This window comes from Hylobates moloch, unplaced genomic scaffold (genome assembly GCF_009828535.3).
Source record: "Hylobates moloch isolate HMO894 unplaced genomic scaffold, HMol_V3 SCAFFOLD_10, whole genome shotgun sequence".
NCBI classification, from domain to species: Eukaryota; Metazoa; Chordata; class Mammalia; order Primates; family Hylobatidae; genus Hylobates; species Hylobates moloch.
Window position 1 is genome coordinate 96175511 of NW_026652285.1, and position 23586 is coordinate 96199096.

General features: G+C 54.3%; 2 protein-coding genes across 4 annotated transcripts in view; one reads left to right on the top strand and one right to left on the bottom strand.

The window, feature by feature from the left end:
• Positions 1 to 22: 22 nt before the first annotated feature.
• Positions 23 to 23586, top strand: part of LHX2 (LIM homeobox 2) — a 33547-nt gene continuing 9983 nt past the window's right edge. Inside the window, exons 1-5 of one of the 3 annotated variants that reach the window (XM_058445896.1) lie at positions 11920 to 12791; positions 14286 to 14488; positions 15450 to 15853; positions 21394 to 21599; positions 22112 to 22160. In XM_058445896.1, coding sequence (XP_058301879.1) covers positions 12672 to 12791; positions 14286 to 14488; positions 15450 to 15853; positions 21394 to 21599; positions 22112 to 22123 — 945 coding nt within the window. In that variant the 5' untranslated portion in view covers positions 11920 to 12671 and the 3' untranslated portion in view covers positions 22124 to 22160. Of the gene's footprint in view, positions 569 to 11919; positions 12792 to 14285; positions 14489 to 15449; positions 15854 to 21393; positions 21600 to 22111; positions 22161 to 23586 lie in introns of those variants that run through there. The other 2 variants (XM_058445895.1, XM_032165097.2) reach the window with 2 other exon arrangements.
• On the bottom strand, positions 8019 to 11255 carry LOC116475641 (basic salivary proline-rich protein 4-like). Its single transcript, XM_058445923.1, has 5 exons — positions 11195 to 11255; positions 9513 to 9724; positions 9231 to 9318; positions 8911 to 9096; positions 8019 to 8435 (listed from the first exon to the last, which is right to left on the bottom strand). Exons 1-5 carry the CDS (start codon positions 11253 to 11255, stop codon positions 8089 to 8091), a joined length of 894 nt encoding a protein of 297 aa, XP_058301906.1. The 3' UTR covers positions 8019 to 8088.

Sequence of the window (23586 nt, forward strand, 5' to 3'; positions counted from 1 at the left end):
CGCCCCCGGCCGCACGCGCCGGCAGCCTAATGACCGCAGCCAGCCCGCGCCGCGGCCCGCGCCCACTCCAGGCGGCCGGCAGCTGGCAGCGCGGGGCGAGCGGGGAGCCGCGCGCCGCAGCCCGGGTGGCAGCTCCCGGCGCCCGGCCGGCCCTGATTGATTTGTCAGCCGAGGCAAGAAAAACGGCCCCTCTGATCCGCGCGCCCAGTCCTCGGCTCCCCGGGCGCCGGGCCTACCTCCCGAGCGCCTAGTCCGGCTCCGCGCCGGCCCCGCAGGCTGGAGCACCCCGCCCGCCCCAGGAGGGAGCCCTCCGCCCCCCGGCCCGGGCCCCGGCGCCCCTCCCCGGTCCCGCACGCAGCACGCCGCGCACCTCCTCCGGCTCGGCCCGGCCCGCCCGAGGGCCCTGGGGCTGCCGACGGCCCCCTCACCCCCGCTGGGCACCGTGCCCGCGCCCCCAGCCCTCACCCTGCCGCTCCCCCCCAGCCCGGCACCCCCGCCCCCCGCCCCCCGGCCCTGGCCCGGGGCCTCCCGCAGAGCCGGCCACACCCGCTGCGGAGGACTCGCCAAGGTAAGGAAGCGCCTCGGCGCGCCCCAGGGGCCTGGAGGGCTGCGCGGGGTGCGGGCAGGGCCACGGCAGGCACCCGCGGACCCGGACCGGGAACCGCCGCTGCCACCGAGCCGGGAGCACGGGAGGGCCCCGTCGGGGCCGGGAGGGCTTTGGGCGAGTTGGGCTTGTCAAAGGGAGGACCTGGTGGCAAGTGGCTGGCAGTTGCCGCTCTGTCTGGAGCGTGGGGGAGTCTCAGTCTCAGAAGAAGATCTCAGGTACAGAGATCTTCTGTCCAGATCTTTTTCTCTTTTAAGAAATTCTCTTCCTCTGTCACTATCCTCTCCGAGTCCCTAAAATTTTATAGACATTATTTTCCTGTGTCTCTTTTGAGGAATCACCTCTTTGCCACCCTTCTCAAGCAGATGGAGTCTTTTCCCATTCCTCTTGCCCAATTAAGCACATCCTCTCCCTCCTCCAATTTGGAAGGTTTTTCTTCCTCTTTCTCACTCCCCAGTTTAAAAGGAAATTCTCTCTCCCCACAATTTGCAACCACCTTCTGTGGCTCACTTTCCCATTTCCAAGGCTAGACCCATTCCTATGCTGCCCTTCACCCCTGTAATCCTGGCTGTGCAGACCAATTTGTCTTCAGCTGGAGGGATCTACCTTGTGTTTTTCTAGTGCAGGGGCCAGCTGTGGGGACTCCTCACCCAAAGTACGGCACCAGCAATCCGTGGCAGCCCGCAGGAAAGCGGCAGCTCCCCAGCCGCAGCCCAGGTGCATGGGGCATTTGTTTCCACGGGGCAAGGAAGGAAGACTTTACCCTGAAACAAAGAATTGAGACCAACCGAGACTGTCCCAGCCTCTTCGATGGCAGAGGAATCCCAGCTTCTGGACTGAGGGGCTACATCTATCCCCCTCCCCCACCTCTTTAACTTTAAAATAGTTTAATGAACACAGAGAGAGAAATCATTTTTTTTTTTTTTTCTGCGTGGTGAGCAGTCTACAAAGAGAAATGGGAAAGGAGGGAGAGAGCTTTAACTCTGATCCCCGCAATTAGTTCCCTGGGATTGTTGGTGTGTGTGGGGGGGGCAACCCGGGAGCCTCAGTTCTTCAGATACAAAAGCATTTAGATCGCTTTAGACCGGTTAATCCTGAGTCTGGCTCGGGTCTCTTTTGTTTCCCAACTCCATTGTGGGTTTTGTGCAGTTTCTCTCTGTTCGCGTGATTGACTAGCCAATAGATGGTAATTATCCAAATGTCCCCTCTGTCCTTTGACTGACTTCTCTGTATTATGGGCAACTGTCATGCATTCTGTCATTCCATATCATATTACACATATTATCATATGAAGTCTCCCCCCACCCTTTAAAGGAGGGAGCCTCAGCGCAGATGCTGCTGCTTTTAAAAGGAAGGGCCCCGAATAATTCGTGCGGGGCACGGTCGGGAATACAGAGCAGGGGACTCCCGAGATGGGAGGTTCTGCAGGTAATTTGTTTTGCTGGCTGGGGGGGTAGGGGTGGTCTCTGAGGTTGGAGTTATAAGAACTGTGCTGGGGGCTTGGAGCAGGCTTGTGCCAGCTTGTATTCCTCTGCCCAGGATCTTGGAGTAGTTTGGATGGATCTGGGATACCTTCTGGAGAAACTTGGAATCCATTTTTTGACCCCAGAATATCAGAAAAATCTGCAGGATCGGGTCCTTTGGGAGTAATTGGTTCTTAGCGACACATGCTCAAGACAACAACCCTTGGGATCCCAAAATATATCTCTTCTACCTGTGGCCCTTCACAGGATCAGTCCTTTGGACTCTTTCCCCGGTTTGCTGCCAAGCAGGCTGGGGATGGAGGAGCCAGCTGTGTCTGTTTCAAACCCCCACAAGCTGATGCTGAAGCTCTGAGAAGGGACAAGCTTTTCCAGTGATGCTTTTGCACAGATAAACTTAGTGCCCCTTGGTGCAATTGTGCTTGCCATCACTTAAGAGGGAGGCAGGATTTATAACAAGGAGACTTTGCAGACAGAGACTCTGGGGTCCTCTGAATCTGTGGGCAGGACTAGCCTTTCTTTTGCTAAAATGTGAAAAAAGTGTTTTATTATTGCAATGGATATGAAGTGCCGGCCAGATGTACAGCCTCGCAGGCAGTTAATTACCTTGTTCTTCATCAAATATATGAGCAATAAATTCTCCGGGAAGGGAAATGTGTGTGTGTGTGTGTGTGTGTGTGTGTGTGTGTAGATAAATAGGTGGGTAGATAGATAAATGCAGGAGAGAGAAAAACACACTCTTTTAAGACCACAGAAAGGGGCAGACTATTTTATGGGAAGCTTGATACACTGCTGCAAGATGCTTTGAATTTTTCAATGATCAAATATACATGATCAAGCTGTGCATGTTAGGGTGCGAGGTGCACTGACGGTCAATGGCTATTGATCAGGCTGTTAAGTTTTTCTGTTCAGTTTTATAAATATAGATGGATCCCAGATTATTTAAACAACTAGATAGTTAAGAAACTAGCCTTCTACATTTCTTTGGAGAAGGGGAAATGGCTGGTCAGTTGCATAAACCCAAACCATTGTTCACCCCCATACTTCCTCCCTGCCCCCAAAATACCTTGGAAAATGTGAGGCTCGTTTGCAAGAGTGTTCAAAAATAGAGTAAAAATATTCCAAATGTTTTGTTTGGGGTCTGCCAATAATAGTCACCTTACCTGAGCCTAGCTTTATTCACAGGCTGGGAGTTTATTTCTCTCTCTCTGTCTCTCTCTTACACACACACACACACACACACACAATTTTGCAACCACAATTTTGACCCAGACTGCCAGAGAGATGGGGAGGGTGCCACTTCTAGGAGTGGGGTCTAAGGTCCCTAAAACCCTTCTGGTTAGGAACCTGGTAAGCCAACCACATGACCCTTCCCAATGAACTAATTTCTCACTAGTCTAAAGATCTATTTAGAAAGGTGTGGAGGGGGTGAAGGATGGAGATTTAAAGGTAACCTCTAATTGGTCTGGAAAAATTAAGCTGATGACACCTTGAAAATCTCTCTGTTTCTTTTTCATTCTCTCTCTCCACCACCAAGAGATGACACCTTGAAAATCTCTCTGTTTCTTTTTCATTCTCTCTCTCTTTTCTATTTTTCTCTGATATTACCTTCTAGAAATTAAAAGTGGACTTGAAAGAAAAGGGCAATGAAAACAGTGGGGGGAGGAGAGAAAGCAAAGTTTTTATTTTTATTTTTTTTTTGTGGTGCATAGCAATCTTAATTATAACCACCCAATTAGCTATTTTGTATTTTGTAAAAGGATTCAAGAAATCAGCCTTCTCCCAGATCGGTAAAACTTAAGCATACAGACAATTGATAGTTATGTTTTGTTTCCATATCTTAAAAAAACAAAGTGTAGATTTTTGATTTTTCTATCTGCAGACCAGTCTTTACCAGCTAAGTGCTCCTCACCGGAGGAGCTGAGGCATCCCTATTGATAAAACCCCCTGGAAATTGAACCAAAATTGGCATCCCTCAACAAAGTTGATCCACCTAGAAACGGATGAATCAGTCCTGATTGGGTGGACATGCCCTTTCACCTCATTGTGTCTGACCTATCACTTAATTAATCTCTCCCAGAGCAGAGCTGTTGACAATACCAAAGATAAGCAGTATTTTGAACAAAGCAGGAAGCTTTTAAAAGAACAAGCCACAGTGAGGTTTGAGGCTCTTAAAAATGTGTAAATCATCAGCATTGGGATGTAAAGTTCCTTTATAACGTACCTGAAGCTCAGAGATGATCCCATCTTTGCTAGAAACTTTCTGTGCCTTTCTTTAGCCATGGATGTCTTTAGACATTCATATTCTGCCTCTCTCCTCTGCTGCTGGTTCCCTTTCTCCTGTCTCTCCCTTTCTCTGGATTCATACTCTCCATGGCTACTTTCCTGAAAATTGTCCTCTGCTTTCCAGCCTTGCCTTTGGCTCTTCACATCCTTTTTATAGTGTTAGGGCTATCGAGGTAGTCAGCTTCTAAGGCTTTGGGGGACAAACTATCGACTGCATCTGCTGGTACCTATAAAGGAGGACATTTGTGCTGCAGGCACCTTGGTGACATACAGGGAATAGTTCATTAATTAAAAGACTTGCTAATTGCTGCTTGAATTACTCTACAGAAGGAATGAAATGAGTTTGTAAAAGATAATAATTTGTAGAATGCATTTTTTTGTTTAAAATATTTTTATAAACAGGTCTTGGAAAATGTGTTGCTTTTGCTGTTGACTCTATCGTCAACAATTCAACTGAGCTTCAATTAATGATAATATATGGTCTGGGATCCTTCGCTGGGCCCGACTGATGGAAGAGCTTTGTTGAATTTGGTGCAGGTGGCACTGTTTAATAAGCACAGGAAAGAGTGAATAATGTAGTGCTTGCAAAGAGAAGTAAATGCAAAATAGATCGCTCTAATTATGGCAGCCCCCAGAAATGGAGATGCAAGCTGAAATGGCCAAGTAGCTGGGAAATTCTAAATAGTGTCGATTGTCCCCTGTCTTTTTACTTTCGAGGGCTGACAGGGTAGCTTAAAAGTAAATTTGGGTGAGCTCATCTCATTCGACACAAACACAAATTCAAAACCTGAGTCTGATGACCTATCAATGTTTGCCTTCACTGTCTAGAATCCATCATCAGATAGTAAAACTCAGCACTAAAACAGGGCCATCTGAACATCTCTTCCTGCAAGAGATCGCACAAGCTCATTACAACTAGCGTTCATATTTTATTGCAAAGTGCCAGGAGATTTTGTTTTTGTTTTTGTTTTGTTTTGTTTGAATTTCTTTATGCTTGAGAAAATTAGCCTATAGGAAATCAAAGTGTGAATACTTAAGCAAACAGAATTTCTCATATACCTGCAAGGGCTTGTAATGATTTTCATTCATGCAAAGATAATCAATGGGACATTAGTTGTTTTAATTAATGGAAGAATAAAAATGTTGGAGAGGGGTGCCAAGGGACTGGGCTTCAGCTGAAGCATATGTGGGAAATGACTCATTCCTCACCTAAAGAGACAATGCCAACTTCCCAAAAGCGGTAGAGATTTGCTAATCAAACCAGTGGAAAGTTGGACTCGGGTATGGTAGGGGTCCTGTTGAAAGTGTAGGGGGAGAGATGGTGGTCACACTGGGCATTTTTCCTCCCCTGCAACCTCAGTGTTCCCCTCGGAAAACTACCACATCCTACATCATCTTCTAGGAGAGGAATTGTCTTACTTCCTAGGAAGTTGCACTTTGTGCTGGGAGCCTAGTATGCTTTGTGATGGTAAAATAGTGCCAGTGGCTGGAAAGCTCAAATCAACATTCTTCAGCCTGGACTAAAGAGAGGCTGGGGCTGAATGAGTGTGCTAGACATGGGGTGATCTGTAAAGCAGTGGCTCCAGCAAGTGGGTAAAGACCCTCATCCTCTGATTGAGAACCCAAGGAGGAGCCAAGTCCAGCATCTTTAGCTAAAAACTCCTTTTTTATTATGTAGAAATGTTTACCAAACCCACCTCCAGTCAGTGCTGCCTGGGCACTCCAGTCGATTGGTGTTAGTGTATGGGAAGCTCATAAAAGGTTTATGGGGAAACCTGTGCTTAGAAATGGAGTTTAGAGGTGTCCTGCTGTCAGAGAAGGATGGGAGAGATGCCTTTGAATGAAGAAGGCTGTGATAGGAAAAATTTTTAGTCTCAAGTGCATGGAAATATGAGTTGTCAGCCAGTCAAGGGTTCATCTGCTTCCTCCTCTACCCCCGTCCCCACTTTTTCCATACAAAATCTTTCGGATTCTCCTTTAAGCAAAATGTGGTTTCCTATGTGAGGAAATTTGTTGCTGTTGTTTTTGTGCTTCAACCTGAAAGGCTTGCAGAGCAACCAGATTAGTAAAATGGCCCTACTAGTACTGGATATTATTCTGGGCTAGATTAAAAAGAAATGATTGTCAATAAATGACTGTAGTTATACCAGTTGGGGAAAAAATGGCATCTTTTTGCAACATTTACTTTTTTTGGTTTTGCTTCCAGGGAAATTTACATCATTGCATGGAAATTAGCCATGAGGGGATGCAATTAGCTATAGTGTATTTTGTTACAATTGTTCTTTAAGAAAAATCTGATCTGACAGATTTATATTGTTGACAATGTGATTTAAGCAGGGCCTAGATACAAACTTTCCCCACCCTAATCAATAATGGTAAATCCTTTTGCTGAGGTGAACAATCTCTGACCTAGTATTCATATTTCTTTTACCAATTCCCTGTAATAAAATTGAACATTTTGTCACCACTTTGAGAAACACTGCCAAACACCTTAAAACACATGTCACACGCCAGCAGCCCCTCATTTCCCTCCTCCGGGAGTTTCTACATCTGGAATCATAATCACAGATAAAAACCTTGACAAAATTGCATCTGAGCACATTCCTCTCCGCAGCCTTTACTTTCTCATAACATTTAATACAATATTAATACCTGCTACCGAAAAGCAGGAGGGAGGAAAAGGGCTGCCAACCTCCACGTTTCCTGATGCATCATGTTCAAACCTGAAATTCACACTTCGTGTTTCATTTTAAGTTCAGTGCATTTAACAGGGCCCTAGAGAGAGAGCCCTGGTTAGTTCCCCAACCTGCTCAGCTGATGCCCAGGGAGGCGGTTTCAGAATTGTTCAGATCGCTGCAGGGAGAAGAGGAGGAGGAATTGGGCTTCTCTCTGCCTGAAACAGGCCAAGCCACTTATCTATTCTAGTGTCACAGACACGGGGTTCCTCTTCGGGAACAACTAAAGCTCCACTAATTTTCATTGTCGATAGTGGTGATAAGCAGATTTTCTGTGTAGTGTGACCAAGGCAATGAGCTGATTTCATAAAGAAAGAGATAGCTACTCCTGAACTGATTTACTGCTGACTGACAGCCTCTCACATCAACATAAAACACTCCTTGCTTTGCTGAATGAGGCCCACAAGCCTGGGAAAGGTGTGTGTGGGTCCTCATTGAAGATACAGAGCTTTTCTGCTCTCCCTGTAACTCAGCCTCACCCCACCCTTTCTTGGAGATAACCCTAACCCTGCATTCTTGTGCAGTGGCAAGGAATCACCCTTCCTCTGCCTTACAAACAGGAGACAGAGGTTAGAGAGAAGGGGAAAGTGTAGGAAGCATGTCCCACTGGGGGTTTCCTGGGGGCATGCATGATACTCTGGAGATGGACTTTTGCATGTTGGTGGCTTTGTTCAGTCCCTGCCACTCTAACCAGAATTGGGGTTGAGACAGACCAGGAGTGTCCCCTCCCTTTACAAAATGTAAACCTCCAGTTTTCTGGAAGGTTTAAATCGGTAACATCTCTAACAGCAGCCTCAGTGCAGAGGGGACACACACACACACACACACACACACACACACACTCTTCCCTGAGCATTCCCACTTTGGTGAGGAAGGAGTATAATCTGCTGAATGGTGCAAGCAAGCCAGGAGGACAGAAGATGTTACACTTTACTCAGGGAATAGAGGCGGGCAACTGGCCCTGTGACTGCAGCCAACAGCTTTAAGAACACAGTCCTTTCTGCTTCGAGGTTAGGGAGACGTTCTCGCCTCTTTCTTCTTTGCAGTTATTATTCAAGAGGCTTCCCTCGACCCCAGTCCCCAGCACCATCCTCAGAGCTTCAGACCATACATTGGCAGTGAGCAAAGGGGGCCCCAGGCAGGCGGGTCTGGGGCCAAGGAGGGCGGCTCCCCTGCGCGGATCCTTCCCTGGTGGCTCCCAAATCCGGCGTTTTCTCTGCCGCATCTCCCTCGGGGGAGACTCGGAAAGGCTGCAAAAATCTGGGCGCCCGTTCGCTCGCTTGTCAAGAAGCAAACTGTCTTCACATTCTCCAAGAGCAACATCCCTGCCTAGGAAGAGGAAGGAAGAGGCAAAATAAATAAAACCAGTTAATGTTGTAGTTAACTTGCAAATCAAGTAAATCTGTTGGTGCCGTATTTGAGAAATAAACCATCACAGCGTCACAGCAAACACACACTTCTGAACGTCTTCATTTTGATTTAATGGTATATCAGCGTCAACTATCGCTTCCTCTGCTGGTACACACGGCCTGATGCCGCGGGAGGAGGGTGCCCATGTTTATCACCGAGTGAGATGACTAATTACACCTTGTCAATCACCGGCTATGAAGACATAAAACCAGCGCGCACAATGAAGTAGTTGCCTGCAGCGTCAATTAGTTGGCGATTCTGAGGTTATTGCGTGGCCCTGCTTTGGCCGCCTCTAATAACGGGACAGAGCGCCGGGAACCGCGCGCTGATCAATCACCCTCCTTCCGCGGCCGCCCGGCTCCCTCCCCTCTCCCCCCGCCGGGTCTGGCCTCACTTTCTCCCGGCGGCTTGCGCTTCCTCCTTTCGCGGCCCCGGCTCCGTGGCGCCGGCAGCCCCGGGAGCCCCGGGAAGTTTGCGCGCTGCAGCTCCGCAGCCGGCAGCCGGGAGCCCCGCAGCCTTCGGGGAGCGCCGGGGCTGGTGGCCCCTTTGTTGGAGGAGGCGTGGAGGGAGCGCTTTTGTTCTGAGTTAGTCACGGTGGCCGGCTGGAGGCTGCTACCTCATTATGCGCCGGGTCTGCTTGTCTGCGAGGAAGCAGATGGTGGGGAGGTAGGCAGCGGCGAGAGTGGCCAGACCTGAATTCCGTTCACCTGTCACCTCCCACAAAAGGCAGGTTCGGGGGACTTAGGGATTCGTTGCCACTTTCGGGGGGAGGGGGAGGTCGAGGGGCCGCCGTTTCCGGCGCCTGTGAAGGTTCCGTACCTGTGGGTGCCCGCTCCCCCCGCCTTTCCCTTGGCTGCGGCTTCTCGCACCGCGTAAATGTCACTCACGTGTCAGGATGTGTGTTTACAGCCTGTTCCTCTCCTTGTTTAGTCTCGGCGGACAGGGCTCAGCGGTTGCGCGACGTTCCCCGCCGCTGGGGGAGATTAGCAAAGTTACCGGCCTCTGGACCCCGGGGCCTGGGCGCCCAGATCCCGCCCCGCGGCGGGAGATGCGTTTGAGCCTTTTACAGAAGGAGCGCGTCCCAGCCTGACGCAGAGGGATGAATAGACAAGCGCACCGGGCGGGAATCCCGACTGCTTGGGTATCTGGGGTCGGCCCAGCGTTGGACGTGGGCTGCTGGTCCGAGAGGTGGCGACGGAATCGCGTGCCTATATGTACGGGGGAGTGGAAAGTTGCAGGGTGTGTTTCCACGTTTCTTGAGCAGCCCGCGGCAAGAGTTGCTGAGTACCCCACCCCCCGCCCCCAGATCCTAAGGCAACCCCTCGAGCTTTCAAAACGTATTGTATCCAGCCCTCCCGGGAGTGGAGTTGCACCAAGGACAAACACTCTAGCGTCATTACAAATTTTTTCTACCCCTTGGGCGACCTCCAGATGAACCCTGGTGACTCTCAGATTGGATTTTCATTCCTTACTTTCTTTGAAAGAAAGTGCCCCAGATGCGTCAATAAAACATGCCTATGTATTCGTGTAGGCGTCCGCGTGCCTGTGCGCCGGCCGTGTGCAGGCGCTGAAGCACACGTCTGTGTGAACACACGGGCACGCGCGTCTTTGGGTTTAGTGGTCCTTCCCTCGCGTTGGGGCATCTGTACACATGCAGAATATACACATATAATTGTAACTTCAAGTTTTTTCAAATATGCAAAACGACCTCGTAGGAGCACTTGCAGTGATTTAAGTAGACTCGCCTGAGCACTCAAGTGCAGGTATAACGTGCAATTTACCATTTTGCAGTTGCATCCTTCTTCCCAGCTCTAGACACTTACACCTGATGCGCATGTGTAAGACCCTAGCTCTATAGTGGCTGTGATTTTGCCAACAGAGATAAAATTCGTGCTGGCTGTGTTATTGCCAACAGAGATGAACATGTGTATTTGCACACATGAACACAAGTTCATGTGCTTGGGCATTACACGCATACATATATTTGTGCACACATATATTTGTGTGTGAAAGTTACGCATGTGAAAAACATGATTTCATGCCTCAACTCTGTACCCTGTGAGGTAAACTGCAGGTCCTGACTATCCCCTTACCTGTCTTGGCAAACAAGTCATTTCAGACTGACACCCGCCTTGTCCCTATTAGACGGAGCCAAACCTGCCTCCGAAGCCGACCCAGATGGGACTCTGGAACCGACGTGCTTATTCAGTTTTTGTCTACAATCATTTTATTTCCTAAATCCCTCCCCCATCAGACACCTGGGTATTTCCCTCCAGTCCTGAGGCTCTAGGGTGAGCCTGAAGCCTGCAGGCTGGGGGTGGCAGTTGGGATTTACCCAGCATGCTAGTTTGTTGGCCCCTGGCGAGGTGGTGCAGCCAGGCGGATAAGGAGGACTCGTGCCATCAGCGGGGTCTGAGACATGGTGTGCCTAGTGGGCAGAGAATAGGCCTGTGGTTTTTAAGAATCTCACTGACATCGAATGTGTCTTGGAGTGAGAAAGTTTTTAATGGAAAAGGAGCAAGAGGGAGTGATGAAATAATTTGCTAAGTGCCTACTCTGTTCCAGGCATTTTACATCCACAGTCTCAATCACCACATCCATGCGGAGGAGACCTTCTTGTCTCCCATTATAAAGGTCAGAAACAGTCTAAGGGAGGATAAGTCACTGTCTAAGGTTACAGTGCATGTAAATGTCAGAGCTAGGATTCGAACCCTGGCCTTTCTGAGTTCCTAAAGCCATGCTCGCCTCCACTCTTCCAGGCTGGGGAGAGACCAGGAAGAGCGAGAAGCTACACGCTGGGCTGCAGATTGGGCCCTAGCGGGCTTGAAGCGTGGATATGCTGGCTGGCCCCCCTCCCCGGGAGTCACAGCTCTCGCCAGTCTCGCCACTCAGGCTCAGCCGGGTACCCAGGAGGCTTGCGCGGCCGCCTGCAGCCCGCTGTGCAGAGCCCGGGCCGAAGGCGGAGCTCGATGGGAAACGGCCGAAGGCTCTTGCAACTCTGCCCCAGGCCTGCCTTCCCGGGCCTCCCAGGCGGGTGCCTGAGGCCGCGGCTCCAGGCCGAGGGGAGACCGCAGTGAGATGAGCATCCCCTTGCTGCGCCTTCTTAGGATAGAGGGTTTAATTTTCCTTTCTGAAGATATCGCAGGAAGCTGTTCGTATCTTAAAAACTCCAAACCCCGCGCTCTCCCTCCTCCCTGCCTCACCCCCCACCCCCGCCCTCCAGCCTCGCCCACCAGCTCCCACCATCTCGACTCTCCTCTGCTCCTCTTGCCTCTCCCCTCCCTCTTGGGTCTCCCGCCTTCCCGGAGCACGCGCTGCCAGGGCCTGGGGCGCCGAGCGGCCAATGGCACGGCGGCAGGACGTGATGTCAGGCGCGGCTGTAGAAAAGGCGCGGAGGCTTGCGCTGGCGCGGACTGCAGAGCCGGGGCTGGGCTAGGCGCGCGCTTGGAGAGCATTGCGCGCGGCTGGGCCCGCTGCCGGCGGCTCCTCCTCCCACTCTGCTCCTCCTCTTTTTTCTCCTCCTCCACCTCCTCCTCCGCCTCCTCCTCCTCCTCTTCCTCCTCCTCTTCAATTCTCCCGGTGGCTCGACTCGGCTCGCAGGCTTCGGAGAAACCCCTACTCCAGTCGCCGACTCAGCGCCCAAGAGGGTCGCCTTGGTCTGGGGGCGCAGCGCACCCCAGGGAGGGGAGGGGTCCAGGCAGCTGGGCCGCCGCGGGCACCTAGCAGCTTCTGGGTGAACCCCGACCGCAGCCGTCGCCGCCTCGGGCAGAGTTTGCGCCCCTGCTTTGCGCCCCGGGCGCTGAAGCCGGGCGGGAGATGCCCGCGGCGTGAAAGCGCCCGCGGCGGGCGCCGACCTCTGCCCCAGTCTCCTGCTCCCCCCGCCCCGCTTGTCCCGTGCCCTTGTGACCCTGGCTTTGGCGCCGTCGCCCAGGCGCCCCGCAATGTAGCTGCCCCCGCGCCTCGGCGGGAGGCGTCCTGCCCCGCGAGCGCCCGGGGCCCGGAGCCCGGCCTGGGGGCGCAGCCGAGCTCGGGCGGGGCCGGGGCCGCGGTGGCGATGCACCGGGCCCGTTAGCGCCAGGAGCGCCAGGCAGCTGAGGCGGGGGGCAAGCCCTCCCTCGGAGAAGCCGCGCCCCCGGCCCCGCCGGTCCCGCCGCGATGCTGTTCCACAGTCTGTCGGGCCCCGAGGTGCACGGGGTCATCGACGAGATGGACCGCAGGGCCAAGAGCGAGGCTCCCGCCATCAGTTCCGCCATCGACCGCGGCGACACCGAGACGGTAGGCGCGCGGCTGTGGGGTCGGGGCTGAGAGCTGGGATGGGGCCGGGCCAGTCAGCGCCTTTGCTCCCCGAAGTTTGGGGAGCGTCCTTCGTGCCGCACGGGACTGGGTGCTGGGGATCCTCGGTCAGAATGCAAAGCCGGTGGCTCCCGGTTCGGGGGAAACCCGGCTGCTGGGACGCAGAAGGGAAACAAGGTTGAAACCGAAATCTCGGCCCTGGCGGGTAGAGGAGAGCGTTTCTTCCGAAGTGGAAGCGAAGTCCCATCCGCGGCCCGGGGCGGCTCCCTTCTCACCTTACCCGGTGCCGGGGTCGACAGCCCGGTGCTCTCCTCCACCTCTCGGCTCCAGTTGCTGGCGGCGCCGCGGGCGGCGCCAGGGAAGGGCGAACCAGCTGGGAGCACTGGGGCTCCAGCCGGCTTGGGCCGCTCCCGGCTTTCCGGCAATCAGGGATCCCCCTCAACCCCCAGCGCGGTTTCAGAGGCCGAAGTCTTCGGGGCCAACATTTGTCGTTGATCGCGTCCCCAGACCCTTGACTGGTCAGACTTAGCCAGGCCAGGGCTGGGAGTTCAGGCTCCGGCCTGGCCCTCGCCGAAGGAGACTCCATTTAGATCTCTACACCTGGCTCCGCGGGCCCAGCCCCAAATAGCCATTTCCTCGCCTCAGACCTCCCTGGGGGCCAGACGAGAAGACACTGCCCGACCAGCGGGCCCAGAAGTGACCTTTAGGAGGCCGCGGAGGTGGGGAGCACGGGAGAAGCTTCTGTGCTCCGGGAGCAGGAGCAGCGGCCCCAGTGGCCTCCCGGCCTCCGAGCCCTTCTTCGGTTAGATCTTTTCTCCTGGTCAGTTTGGATAGGGAAGGATTTGGGTTGAACCTGTCCTTCACCCAGGGACTTTGAGGGTGTCCCTGCACCCCACTCACCTCATCCCCGGACCCAAGAGGGCCCCAGCCCGTGTGGCAGAGGAGCCAGAAGTTGGCTGACTTGTTCTGGCCTTAACCTCTGGCCTAAGGATCCAGGGATCACTGGAGCTGGGGCCCAGGAACTCTGCTGTCTCTCCAAAGAGGATTCTGTGTGGAGGGTGACTTAATGGTCACCTTATCCCCCGGGTGGCTCATTTAAGAAGCAGTTTAGGGAAAGCTCTTGGAGGGCTTTACTGGAGTAGCTGTCCTGGTCCCTAAACACAGCCCGAGCATTTTGGGGGAAAGGACAGGGAGGACTGGAAGGAAGAGAGGTAAGCACGAGAGCCATTTAGGCCAGGAGCCCGGCCTGGGCCGGTGGCTGACTAGGGCTGCGCAGGCGGGCCTGGGTTCTGAACCGCCCAGAAATGGAAATGGGCCTTTTGGGGTAGGGGGAAGCGCGCCGCATGCCCTGGCAGCCCCCTCCGCGTTCAGGGCTAGCTGAGGCCACAGAGGGAGCTGTGGGTGCCGGTTTCGCGGCGGCGGAGGGGCCGCTGGCTGACGCAGGCGCTGCTGTCTTCCACCTCCCTCCCTCCGCAGACCATGCCGTCCATCAGCAGTGACCGCGCCGCGCTGTGCGCCGGCTGCGGGGGCAAGATCTCGGACCGCTACTACCTGCTGGCGGTAGACAAGCAGTGGCACATGCGCTGCCTCAAGTGCTGCGAGTGCAAGCTCAACCTGGAGTCGGAGCTCACCTGTTTCAGCAAGGACGGTAGCATCTACTGCAAGGAAGACTACTACAGGTAGCCCCCCCCCCCAACTGCCCCTCAGGACCCCTCCCCCCAATCTCAGGCACAGTCTTACAGTTTGGCCCTCTCCTTTCCCTCTAGTCCCAGGAGAGGGTTCACTACTCAGGACTCCCCCTGCCCCCCCCCCCACCAACTTCTCCAAGCCAGCACAAATTGGGTGATAACCTTTTAAAGCAGCAATCTGGGAGCTCTTGGAAAGATCTATGAAGTGGGAGAACCAGAAAAAAAGCAGAAGTTGCCCTCCCGCTCGGAGCTTAGACCACAAAAAAGCTTGAGTTGGGATCCTTGCTCCCCTCTCTCTCTGAAGTTTCTTGAGTTAATCTGAGGTTATAGAAACAGGCACCCCCAAACCTAGGCAGCCCAAGCTGGAGTGAAACACAGTTGGAAAGAGAGCTGTGGGAGTGGGTACATTTCCAGGTCTTTGGAGAAAATGGGAGTGAAAGCTGGCCAAGATCAAAGAACCAGAATCACTAGCAGACTCCAAATTCCCGGTTTGTCCTTCTCCCCAGTTTTAGGGTTAGGGTCTATGTATATTATCTCTGTCTCTGTCTCTGCGTCCGTGTCTCTCTCTCTTTCCCTGTCTCTGTGTTTCTCCAAATTACAAAAGTCAGTAGGATTCCCAGGAGCTGGTTTGGAGGGAGGAGTAAAGGTTGAGGAGGGGGTAAGTGGTAAGTGTCTCCCTCCACTCCCAGGTAAAGGCTTTCCTAGGGCTTGCGGAGACTCTGGGTGAAGTAGAAGTCTTTGTAGGCATGAGTGTGTTAAGGGAAATTATTTTAGGACAGGACCAGGCCTGGGTCAAAATCTAGTTATCTCTCCCTCCCATCCTCCAAATAAAGGCCGGGTTGTTCATCTTGAGGAGGGGATTGCCCCCCGCAGCAGCAGCGGCACCTGGAGGAGGAAAAGGGGGGTACCCGACCGTGTGTTCCTACAGCCCCTCCCTCCATGGTCCCTACAGGCGGTTCTCTGTGCAGCGCTGCGCCCGCTGCCACCTGGGCATCTCGGCCTCGGAGATGGTGATGCGCGCTCGGGACTTGGTTTATCACCTCAACTGCTTCACGTGCACCACGTGTAACAAGATGCTGACCACAGGTGACCACTTCGGCATGAAGGACAGCCTGGTCTACTGCCGCTTGCACTTCGAGGCGCTGCTGCAGGGCGAGTACCCCGCACACTTCAACCATGCCGACGTGGCAGCGGCGGCCGCTGCAGCCGCGGCGGCCAAGAGCGCGGGGCTGGGCGCAGCAGGGGCCAACCCTCTGGGTCTTCCCTACTACAATGGCGTGGGCACTGTGCAGAAGGGGCGGCCGAGGAAGCGTAAGAGCCCGGGCCCCGGTGCGGATCTGGCGGCCTACAACGCTGGTGAGTGCGCGGCGCATGAAGCGCCCCCGTAGGGTTGGGGGAAAGTGCGCGGCCTGGACGGCTGGGAGCTGGATTGAATCTCTGTGTGCTGGGCAAATAGCTAGCCTTAAGCACCAGACGACCTCGCAGAAAGGACACTAGCCCCCTGGGCTTCCAGCCTGTGCGTCCTCGGCTGGAGCGGGAAGAGAGGGTGCAGTGGTCCCTTGCTGCTCCGGGTGCAGGGCCTTGTCTCTGATAGATTGTTTTTTTGGAGATGGCTTTTTGGTTTGGGCCTTTGCCCCACTTTGCTGGGCAGGAAGTGCAGGGATGGAGAAAGCAAGGCGGCGCTGACACCAAACAGGTTTTGGGTTGGCGCGGCTGAGGGCGGGGAGCTGGGGCGGCGGAGGAACGAGGCAGGGCGGCGAGGGTCCCAAGAGAAAGGGCTGGCTGTGGCCAGGGGCGCCGAGCTCTGCCTGGAGTGCGGCCTGACTTCGTGAAATGTCCCAAGGGCGGCAGGCTTGGGGAACTCGGGCTTGGGGAACTCAGGAAAGCAAAGGCTGCAGGTCCTTTTGCTCGGCCCGATCCTCCTTTAAAGACAGGTCTCAGTTTTCCCGGACTTCTTCCTCCGAGTTTCCTGGCGCCTGCTGGGGTAACGGCCGCGACCCTCGGAAGTGGGCGCCCGGGCGGGGACGGGACCGGAGCAGGCCTGGCCTCGCGCCTGGGTGGGGTGGGGTGGGGTGAGGTGGGGGGCTCGGTTCGGATTTCCGGCATCTTTGAACCCCAGGCCATTCCCGGAGAAGCTCTGCCCCCTCCCGCACCCCTCCCTGCTCAGGACAGCTGCAGAGGTTCTGAGTCCCGGCAAATGAGCCGTCAACATCTGCCCGAAGTCTGCAAGGCCCGGAAAGGTTTATGACTCTCCGGGCTTCCGAACTAGAGTTTATGTGCAATTATTTTCTTTCTTTCGTTTGCAACAGAATTAGATTTGGAGATTTTGTGTTCTTCCTCCTTTTCCCTTTAGTCTAATGCACAAGCGGAAAAAAACAAAAACAAAAACAAACCCAAGACTGTGCAGAAGGGGTTACGGCGGGAAGAAGTCAGATATTTTCATCGTAAAGAATCTGAGTGGAATAGAGAGGGAAATGAGGGGCGGGTGGGGGTGTCCCCTGTTCGCTCCAACGAAATCGCTTGGAGGATCATGGGGCGTGTGTCTCTGTGTGCGGAACTGGGAGGAAAACGCAGCCCCCAGTTTGGTAAATGGTGAAGCAGCAGTAGGCCGGTCGGTGGCGCGGATTTAAGATTTGCTGAAGGCACTACCACAGATGTAGCTCTCTGGAACTTCCATCCCTCCTCTCCTACCACCCCGAAAAAAAAAGACAAAACCGAGTTCAGACCGGCTCCCCCCAAACCAAGCCGCTTCTATTTATCAAGTGGGGTCAACTTCCACTCGGAAGCACCTCGCGGGGCTCGGCTCCAGGGCACCTGGTGGCTGGGGAGCTGTATTTTTTTCCTGGGCACGCAGGTTCGGCGCCGGGTTTAGGATTGTGCAAAAAGAGAGTAGAAGGTACAGAGATTTATTTCTGCTTTTTGCTGTTCAGCCGTCGTTTCCCCCAGCGAGATGGGCTGGAGACTGAATTTCAAGCCTTGTTTAACCTCTACAAGAGACACCCTCCATTCAGCCATCTCACTTTCTCTCTGGCCTCCCTCTCTCTTTTTTTCCTTTCCGCTCTCTCCGTCCTTTCTCTCTATCTCTGTCTCTGTGTGTGTGGTGTTTGTTCCCGTGCCCTCCTCCCCGACCTTGGCCGGGGCTCCTAGTCCTGAGAGAAACGGCGTTCGGTGCGCCGGCGGTGGCTATGCGGCTGGCTCTTTCGGGGCTCCCGGGACTAGGTTAGGGAAAGAGGGCATCTCCCCGGCCTCTCGGGGCCCAGCCCAGTCTTCCTAGGTCTGGCGTCCGCCCTTCCCTCCCCTCCCGCACTGGCAGGAGAGAAATGGCCGCAGTGTGGGCCGCGGGGAAGCTAGGACTGGAAAGCGGGGACCCTGGAGGGTGCGATCGCGGACGGGATGTGCGGGCGCGGGTCGTGTGCGTGCAGGGTTCCGACCACGGGGACACGAGCTTGTTTGTAGCAGTGTCCCACATCCTGTGGCCCAGCCACGCCGACCCCTTGCAAAGCCTCTTGCTCTGGGGACAGTCCCTGCGAGGCGCGGCGGCACCTTACTGAAGAGCGGCGAGCTGGGGGCCGAGTGGGGAGGGGGCGCCGTCGGGGCGCCGAGCGCTGGGCTTACAGCAGAGCCGCGGGCCGCGGGGTCGGAAAGTCCTTCCGGGGCGGGGCCGCAGCGGCCTCTTCCCGCAGCCCCTCGGGCCCAGGCCCCGGTGGAACGGAAACCTCCCCCTACCCCGGGCGGGGCTGCCAGCGGGCTGGGGGCGCGAAAACGGCGGCGGGAGCGGGCGAGGGGCCCGGGCCGCGCACTTTGCGCCTGGGTTTGCGCGCCGCGGCCGCGGGAGTCCCGCGCGGACCGGCCGGACGCCCGGCCTCCCCCAGCCCCAGCTTTTTGTGTGTGTGTGCCTGGCGGCGTAATTACTGATTTGATTCCAATCCATTATTTAGACAATTGAACCTACAATCTCGTCTTTAGTAAAATGAGGCGAAGTCAGATTTGATTACAGGTTCAGTCCCAGCGACAAGAGCTCGAAACCCGATGGGTTAATAACAGATCACGAGTAAATTATTCATGATTTTACGAGCTCTTTAGCTCCATTGAATCGGCCTAATTGAGAGGAAAAAAAAAAAAGGAGACAGAAAGCCCGGGTCCTCCCCCTCCCCTCGGCCCCTCGCTCCTCCCCGGATCCGATCCTGGGGAATCTCGACCCGCCCCCGGGCACTGGGGGCGGGAGTGAGGGGGTTCGGGGCGCCGGCCAAACCTGGGCCCCACGGCTACCTCCCCCGCCGCCGCCCCCTGCCCTCGCCTCTGGCCGGCCTCGGCCTCGCTACTTAGGGCCGGCTCCTTTCCTTTTTTCTCCACTCCCCTTCTTTCCCCTTTCCACCACTTCCCCGCCAATAACGGCTTCGGAAAAGACCTCCCCCGCAGGGACCGGGTCTCCTGGAGCCCCGGGATTCAGCTCGGCCACCGGACCCTCACCAGAAGCTGCGCCTGTTTCCGGGACTCACTTTCCCCTCCGCTCTCCCTGTCTATTTCTTGCTGTCTTTGTAGCTGTCTCTCTCCGGTTCTCTTGGCTCCTTCGCTTTCTTTTCCTCTGTCTCTCCTCTCTTTTTCCTGGCTCTGTCCATCTTCCCTCCCTACCCCCTCTCTCTTTCTCTCCCTCCATTCTGCCTTTCTGTGTCCTTTCTGTCCCCCTCCCCCGCACTACTACCCCACCTAGGCGGCACTCAGGGCAGGTCCCTTGGGCCCATGGGGGCGCCGGGGTCCCCACGGAGCTCATTAACAGCAGCCAGGCCCAGGCGGGGGCTCGGTGGAGGGACGGGCCCAAAGATACCCCGTAGGGAGGCCTGCCCCACCCCCAGTGGTGCTGGGGACTGGGGGAAAGAAAAGGGTTGCTCACCTCAGCGGGTTCCAAGCAGTTCTGGTGGATCAGGTTCAGAGGCATCCTCTGATGCCCTTTAAAATGCCGGACCCGTGCTCTTCACTCTGGGCGTGCTCTCTGTGGGAATGCAGCCCCGGGGGTGAGGGGACCTGAGTGCCGGTGGAAAGAGGCCCCTAGGAGGTGTAGCCCCTAGCTAACAGCTCCAAAGGCAGGGGCAAGACTTGTATCTCGAAAATTCTCTCTGCAAGGGGCTCTTCCCCATCTGGGCAGAGGAAGGGGGAGATCACCGGCAGAGTAAAAGTTCTTTGGAGGTAGTGTGGCCAGACAAAATGCAGCATCCCCAGTTAAATTGGAATTTTTTGGGTAAATAACAAATACATTTTTAGTGTAAGTATCCCCGGCAATATTTGCATTTTGGAAAAATAACGAATAAATTTGAAATTTGTAGTATAAGTATCCAGTGTAATATTTGAATTTTAGATAAATGACAATTTTTTAGCATAGCTATGTCACCTGTAGTATTTGAATTTCAGGTAAACAACAAATACATTTTTAGTATAGGTATGTCCCGTGCAATATTTAGGACATGCTTATACTAAAAAATTATTATTTTTCTGAAATTTATATTTAACTGGGCAACCTGTATTTTCATTTACTAAATCTAGAGCTCTGTTATGGGTATGTGATAAGGGCACAAGATACCTGCTCAGTTCCCCACTTTAGGTGGACTGAATGTACACCCCTTATGAGGCTTACCGCAAGGCAAGACCTTAAGTGTAGCATGGCTCGGGAGGTGAGGAGGCGACCTTGGGAGGGGTCCTGCCGGTCCCCATCAGCTGCCAGGTGGCTGAGCAATTTTCTGAGGCCCAGGTTTTCACCCATATTCCCCACCCCCAATGCCAGCCAGGCATTGGCAGCCTGGCCCCCATGAGGCCCCCTATGGATAGGGACAGGCTCCCTCCTCCCTTCGTGGTGTAGTGGAAGAAAACAAGGAGGACTCCAGTGCTGAATCTAGGCTCAACAGATCAAGATCAATCTAGCCGGTTACCGGTGGTGTGGCTGTGTGTAAGTGGCTTCATTTCCCCTAGCTTTAGTTTCCGCATCTCTAAAATGGGAATAGTCATAGCCACCTCTCTGAGCGGTAATGATGTACAGTGACATTTGTAAAGCCAAACACACACCATAGGTGTCTACTACATGCTTATTTCTGCCTCGGACTTCCTTCCCCTTCCACTCTGCTGCTCTCTGTGGACTGCCTCCCCGAGCCTAATTTGCTCCATTTGTTCAACGGGGAAACAACCATCTTACAGGGTAGTGATGAGGATTAAACTGCAAAATGCAGTTTCCAACCTTTGGCCCAGTGCCCGAGGCCCAGGGGTCCCCCAGTACTTTTGGGTGTGGCAAAATGAACGTGAGTCTCTGTCTCAGCAGTTTCTAGGTGCCCGTCCCAGACACGGTAAGGGGAGATGGCGGAAAGCACTCATCCTTAGAGTGCCTTGGGAAACAGGAGGAGTGCAGGCCCAGAGACCCTGTCCTGCTGTGTCCGAAGTCAAGTGACTCCCCTCGCTGAGCCTCAGTTTCAACATCTGTAAAAACGAGAAAATAATACCTGGTGCTCCTAGGATTGTTTTAAGTACCTAAAGACGATGTGCCTGGAAAGCCCTTTAGCACATCACCTGGAGTTCAATCAGCCATCAACAAGTGGTAGCTGTTGTTGTTGCTGCTGCTGCTGCTGCTACTGTTGTTTTTACTATCATAACATAATGGCTCAGAATGATTTTTGGATTCTCCCAGAGCCGGGATTTGGTGCTGCAGTTCCTAGCAGAGTGATCCTGGGCAGATCGCTCTCTCTGAGCCTCAGTGTCTCCGTCTATAAAATGGGGATAATGTCCCCGGTTCATTGTGGCACAGATATGCAGCAGGGTTAAGGATAGAAATGTTTGGCAGTGGGTGGGGCGAGTGTGGATTTGGCATGGGGGGCGGGTCAGGAAGTTCACCCACCGGCTCTGTGTCTCCTCCCTAGCGCTAAGCTGCAACGAAAACGACGCAGAGCACCTGGACCGTGACCAGCCATACCCGAGCAGCCAGAAGACCAAGCGCATGCGCACGTCCTTCAAGCACCACCAGCTTCGGACCATGAAGTCTTACTTTGCCATTAACCACAACCCCGACGCCAAGGACTTGAAGCAGCTCGCACAAAAGACGGGCCTCACCAAGCGGGTCCTCCAGGTCAGCCAGGGCCAGGGGTGGGGGCATCTGCGACCACCGGGGACTGGGGTGGAACCCTGCACACCCCGCCGTGGGCCTTGGAAGGACCTTCCACCCTGTGTCTGCTTCTCTGTGTGTTTATCTTTCTCATTCTCTTTCTTCACCTCTCCAGCCTGTCTCCATCTGTATTTCAGTCTTTTTTTCTTACTTTGTCTTTTCTCTTTTTCAGTTTTTGCCTCTCTGTTTTTCTGTTTGTGTATCGCTCCATCCTCGTTGTCTCCATACTCGGTCTCTTTTCTTTCTTGTAAGCAATTCTTAGTCTCTGTTTATTATTCAAGTGACACTCATTTTACACACATTCACGTCATAAAAGGTTCAAACATTTCAGATAAATCTAGAGGCCGCCCCACCCCATCCCAGGACATCCACCCAAGGTGACTATCGTTAGCTCCTGCTTCTTGCTTCTCACCCACTCTAGTTTCTCTTCCCTTGCTGTCTGCCTCTGTCTCACTCCCCCCTCTCTCTTCCTTCAGGCATCTCTCTAGATTTATCTTCTGCCTCCCAGTCTCTCCTGGAAGCAAGGTTTGGTGGTGGGGATGTGTGTGGGCAGATTCCCTGGGTGGGCAGGTGGGGACGGGACTGTCCAGAGGACATGGTGGGGTGGGGGAGTGGCTGGGTGCCCGTGAAGCTGAGCAGAACTGCACTTACATGTGAGAGTAACTTCTTAATAGAGAAGATCCAGAACTTTCACCAGATTTCCACACCCCTAGAGATGTTAAGATCCCTAGTCTGGAGGCACAGGAGCAGCTCCCAGGCTCCTGCATGACCCAAAGTTGGGCAGATTCGTGGGCCACAACTCAAACTGTCAGCTCCTCCTTTTACTCATTTCAGAGTCTTAGGCAAGTCACTTGACTTTTTGTAGCCCGTTTCCTCGTACAAGAAATGGATACAATAAATTATGCTGCTGGGTTATCCAAGGAGCCACTGAAATGATGTGCCTATGGTGCGACCTGACACTTACTTGCTCAGTGGATGGTAGCCAATAATAGCATTAACTAGATTCATTAGCTGGCATGAATTCACTAGTATGAGCAATTATTCTGGTAGCTGGACCTCAGTTTCCCCATTCGTACAAAGAGAAGGCAAGACAATGCCTCCCTTTATAGCAGGTTTAACCAATTTATTCTTCAGAACGTGTGGTTATAGTGCCAGCGACACACATTTTGAGGGAAGAGAACCGAGGGATGAAGTAACCGGACAGCCTCACAACAGGAGGGGAGGTGGTGGGATCCAGGCCAGTCTGACCCACCCTCCAGCCCCAGGTCTCCGGGACTGAGGTCTGGGAGGTGACATAGAGGGGATGACAGAGACGGAGGGCCGCGCAGCTGCCCTAAGAAAGTTCTTGTGAGTTTGTCAGAAACAAAAAACAACAACAAAAAATGCCCTTTGTGGGGCGGGTTGGGGCTGTGACGCGGCGCAACTGCAGCTGCAGCTGCGGGGGCAGCCGGGAGTTGGGGCCCCTAGGCTCCTGAGCCGCCCCCTTGCGCAGCGCTGCCCACGGGGAGCGGGCGAGGGGCTGCCTGCGAGGGGCTGCGGGCGAGGGAGGACAGGGTGAAGTAGCCGAGGGAGGGAACGCCGGCCAATGGGACGCCGATGCGCCCCTCTGGGCCCGCCCCTCCCTCAGGGTCCGTTTTGCTTTCGAGTCCCACTGGCCTGAGCTCCCGGTGGATAGAGGACATGGCTACACTGGCTGGGGTAGCAGGTCCCTCTCGTCTGTTTCCTTCGTTCTTTGCCTTCTTGGGGTTAGGTCAAGGGCCCTCTTTGGCGTCCCCTCCCTTCAGCCGCGGGTGAGTTCGGACTGAGGACTTGGGGTTGGGCTGCCTTTTCTCTGGTTAGTAGGACCCTTCGTTCTTCCCCAGCCCAGTTGCTCTGTGGCAGGGGTGTCCAATCTTTTGGCTTCCCTGGGCCACATTGGAAGAAGAAGAATTGTTTTTGGCTACACATAAAA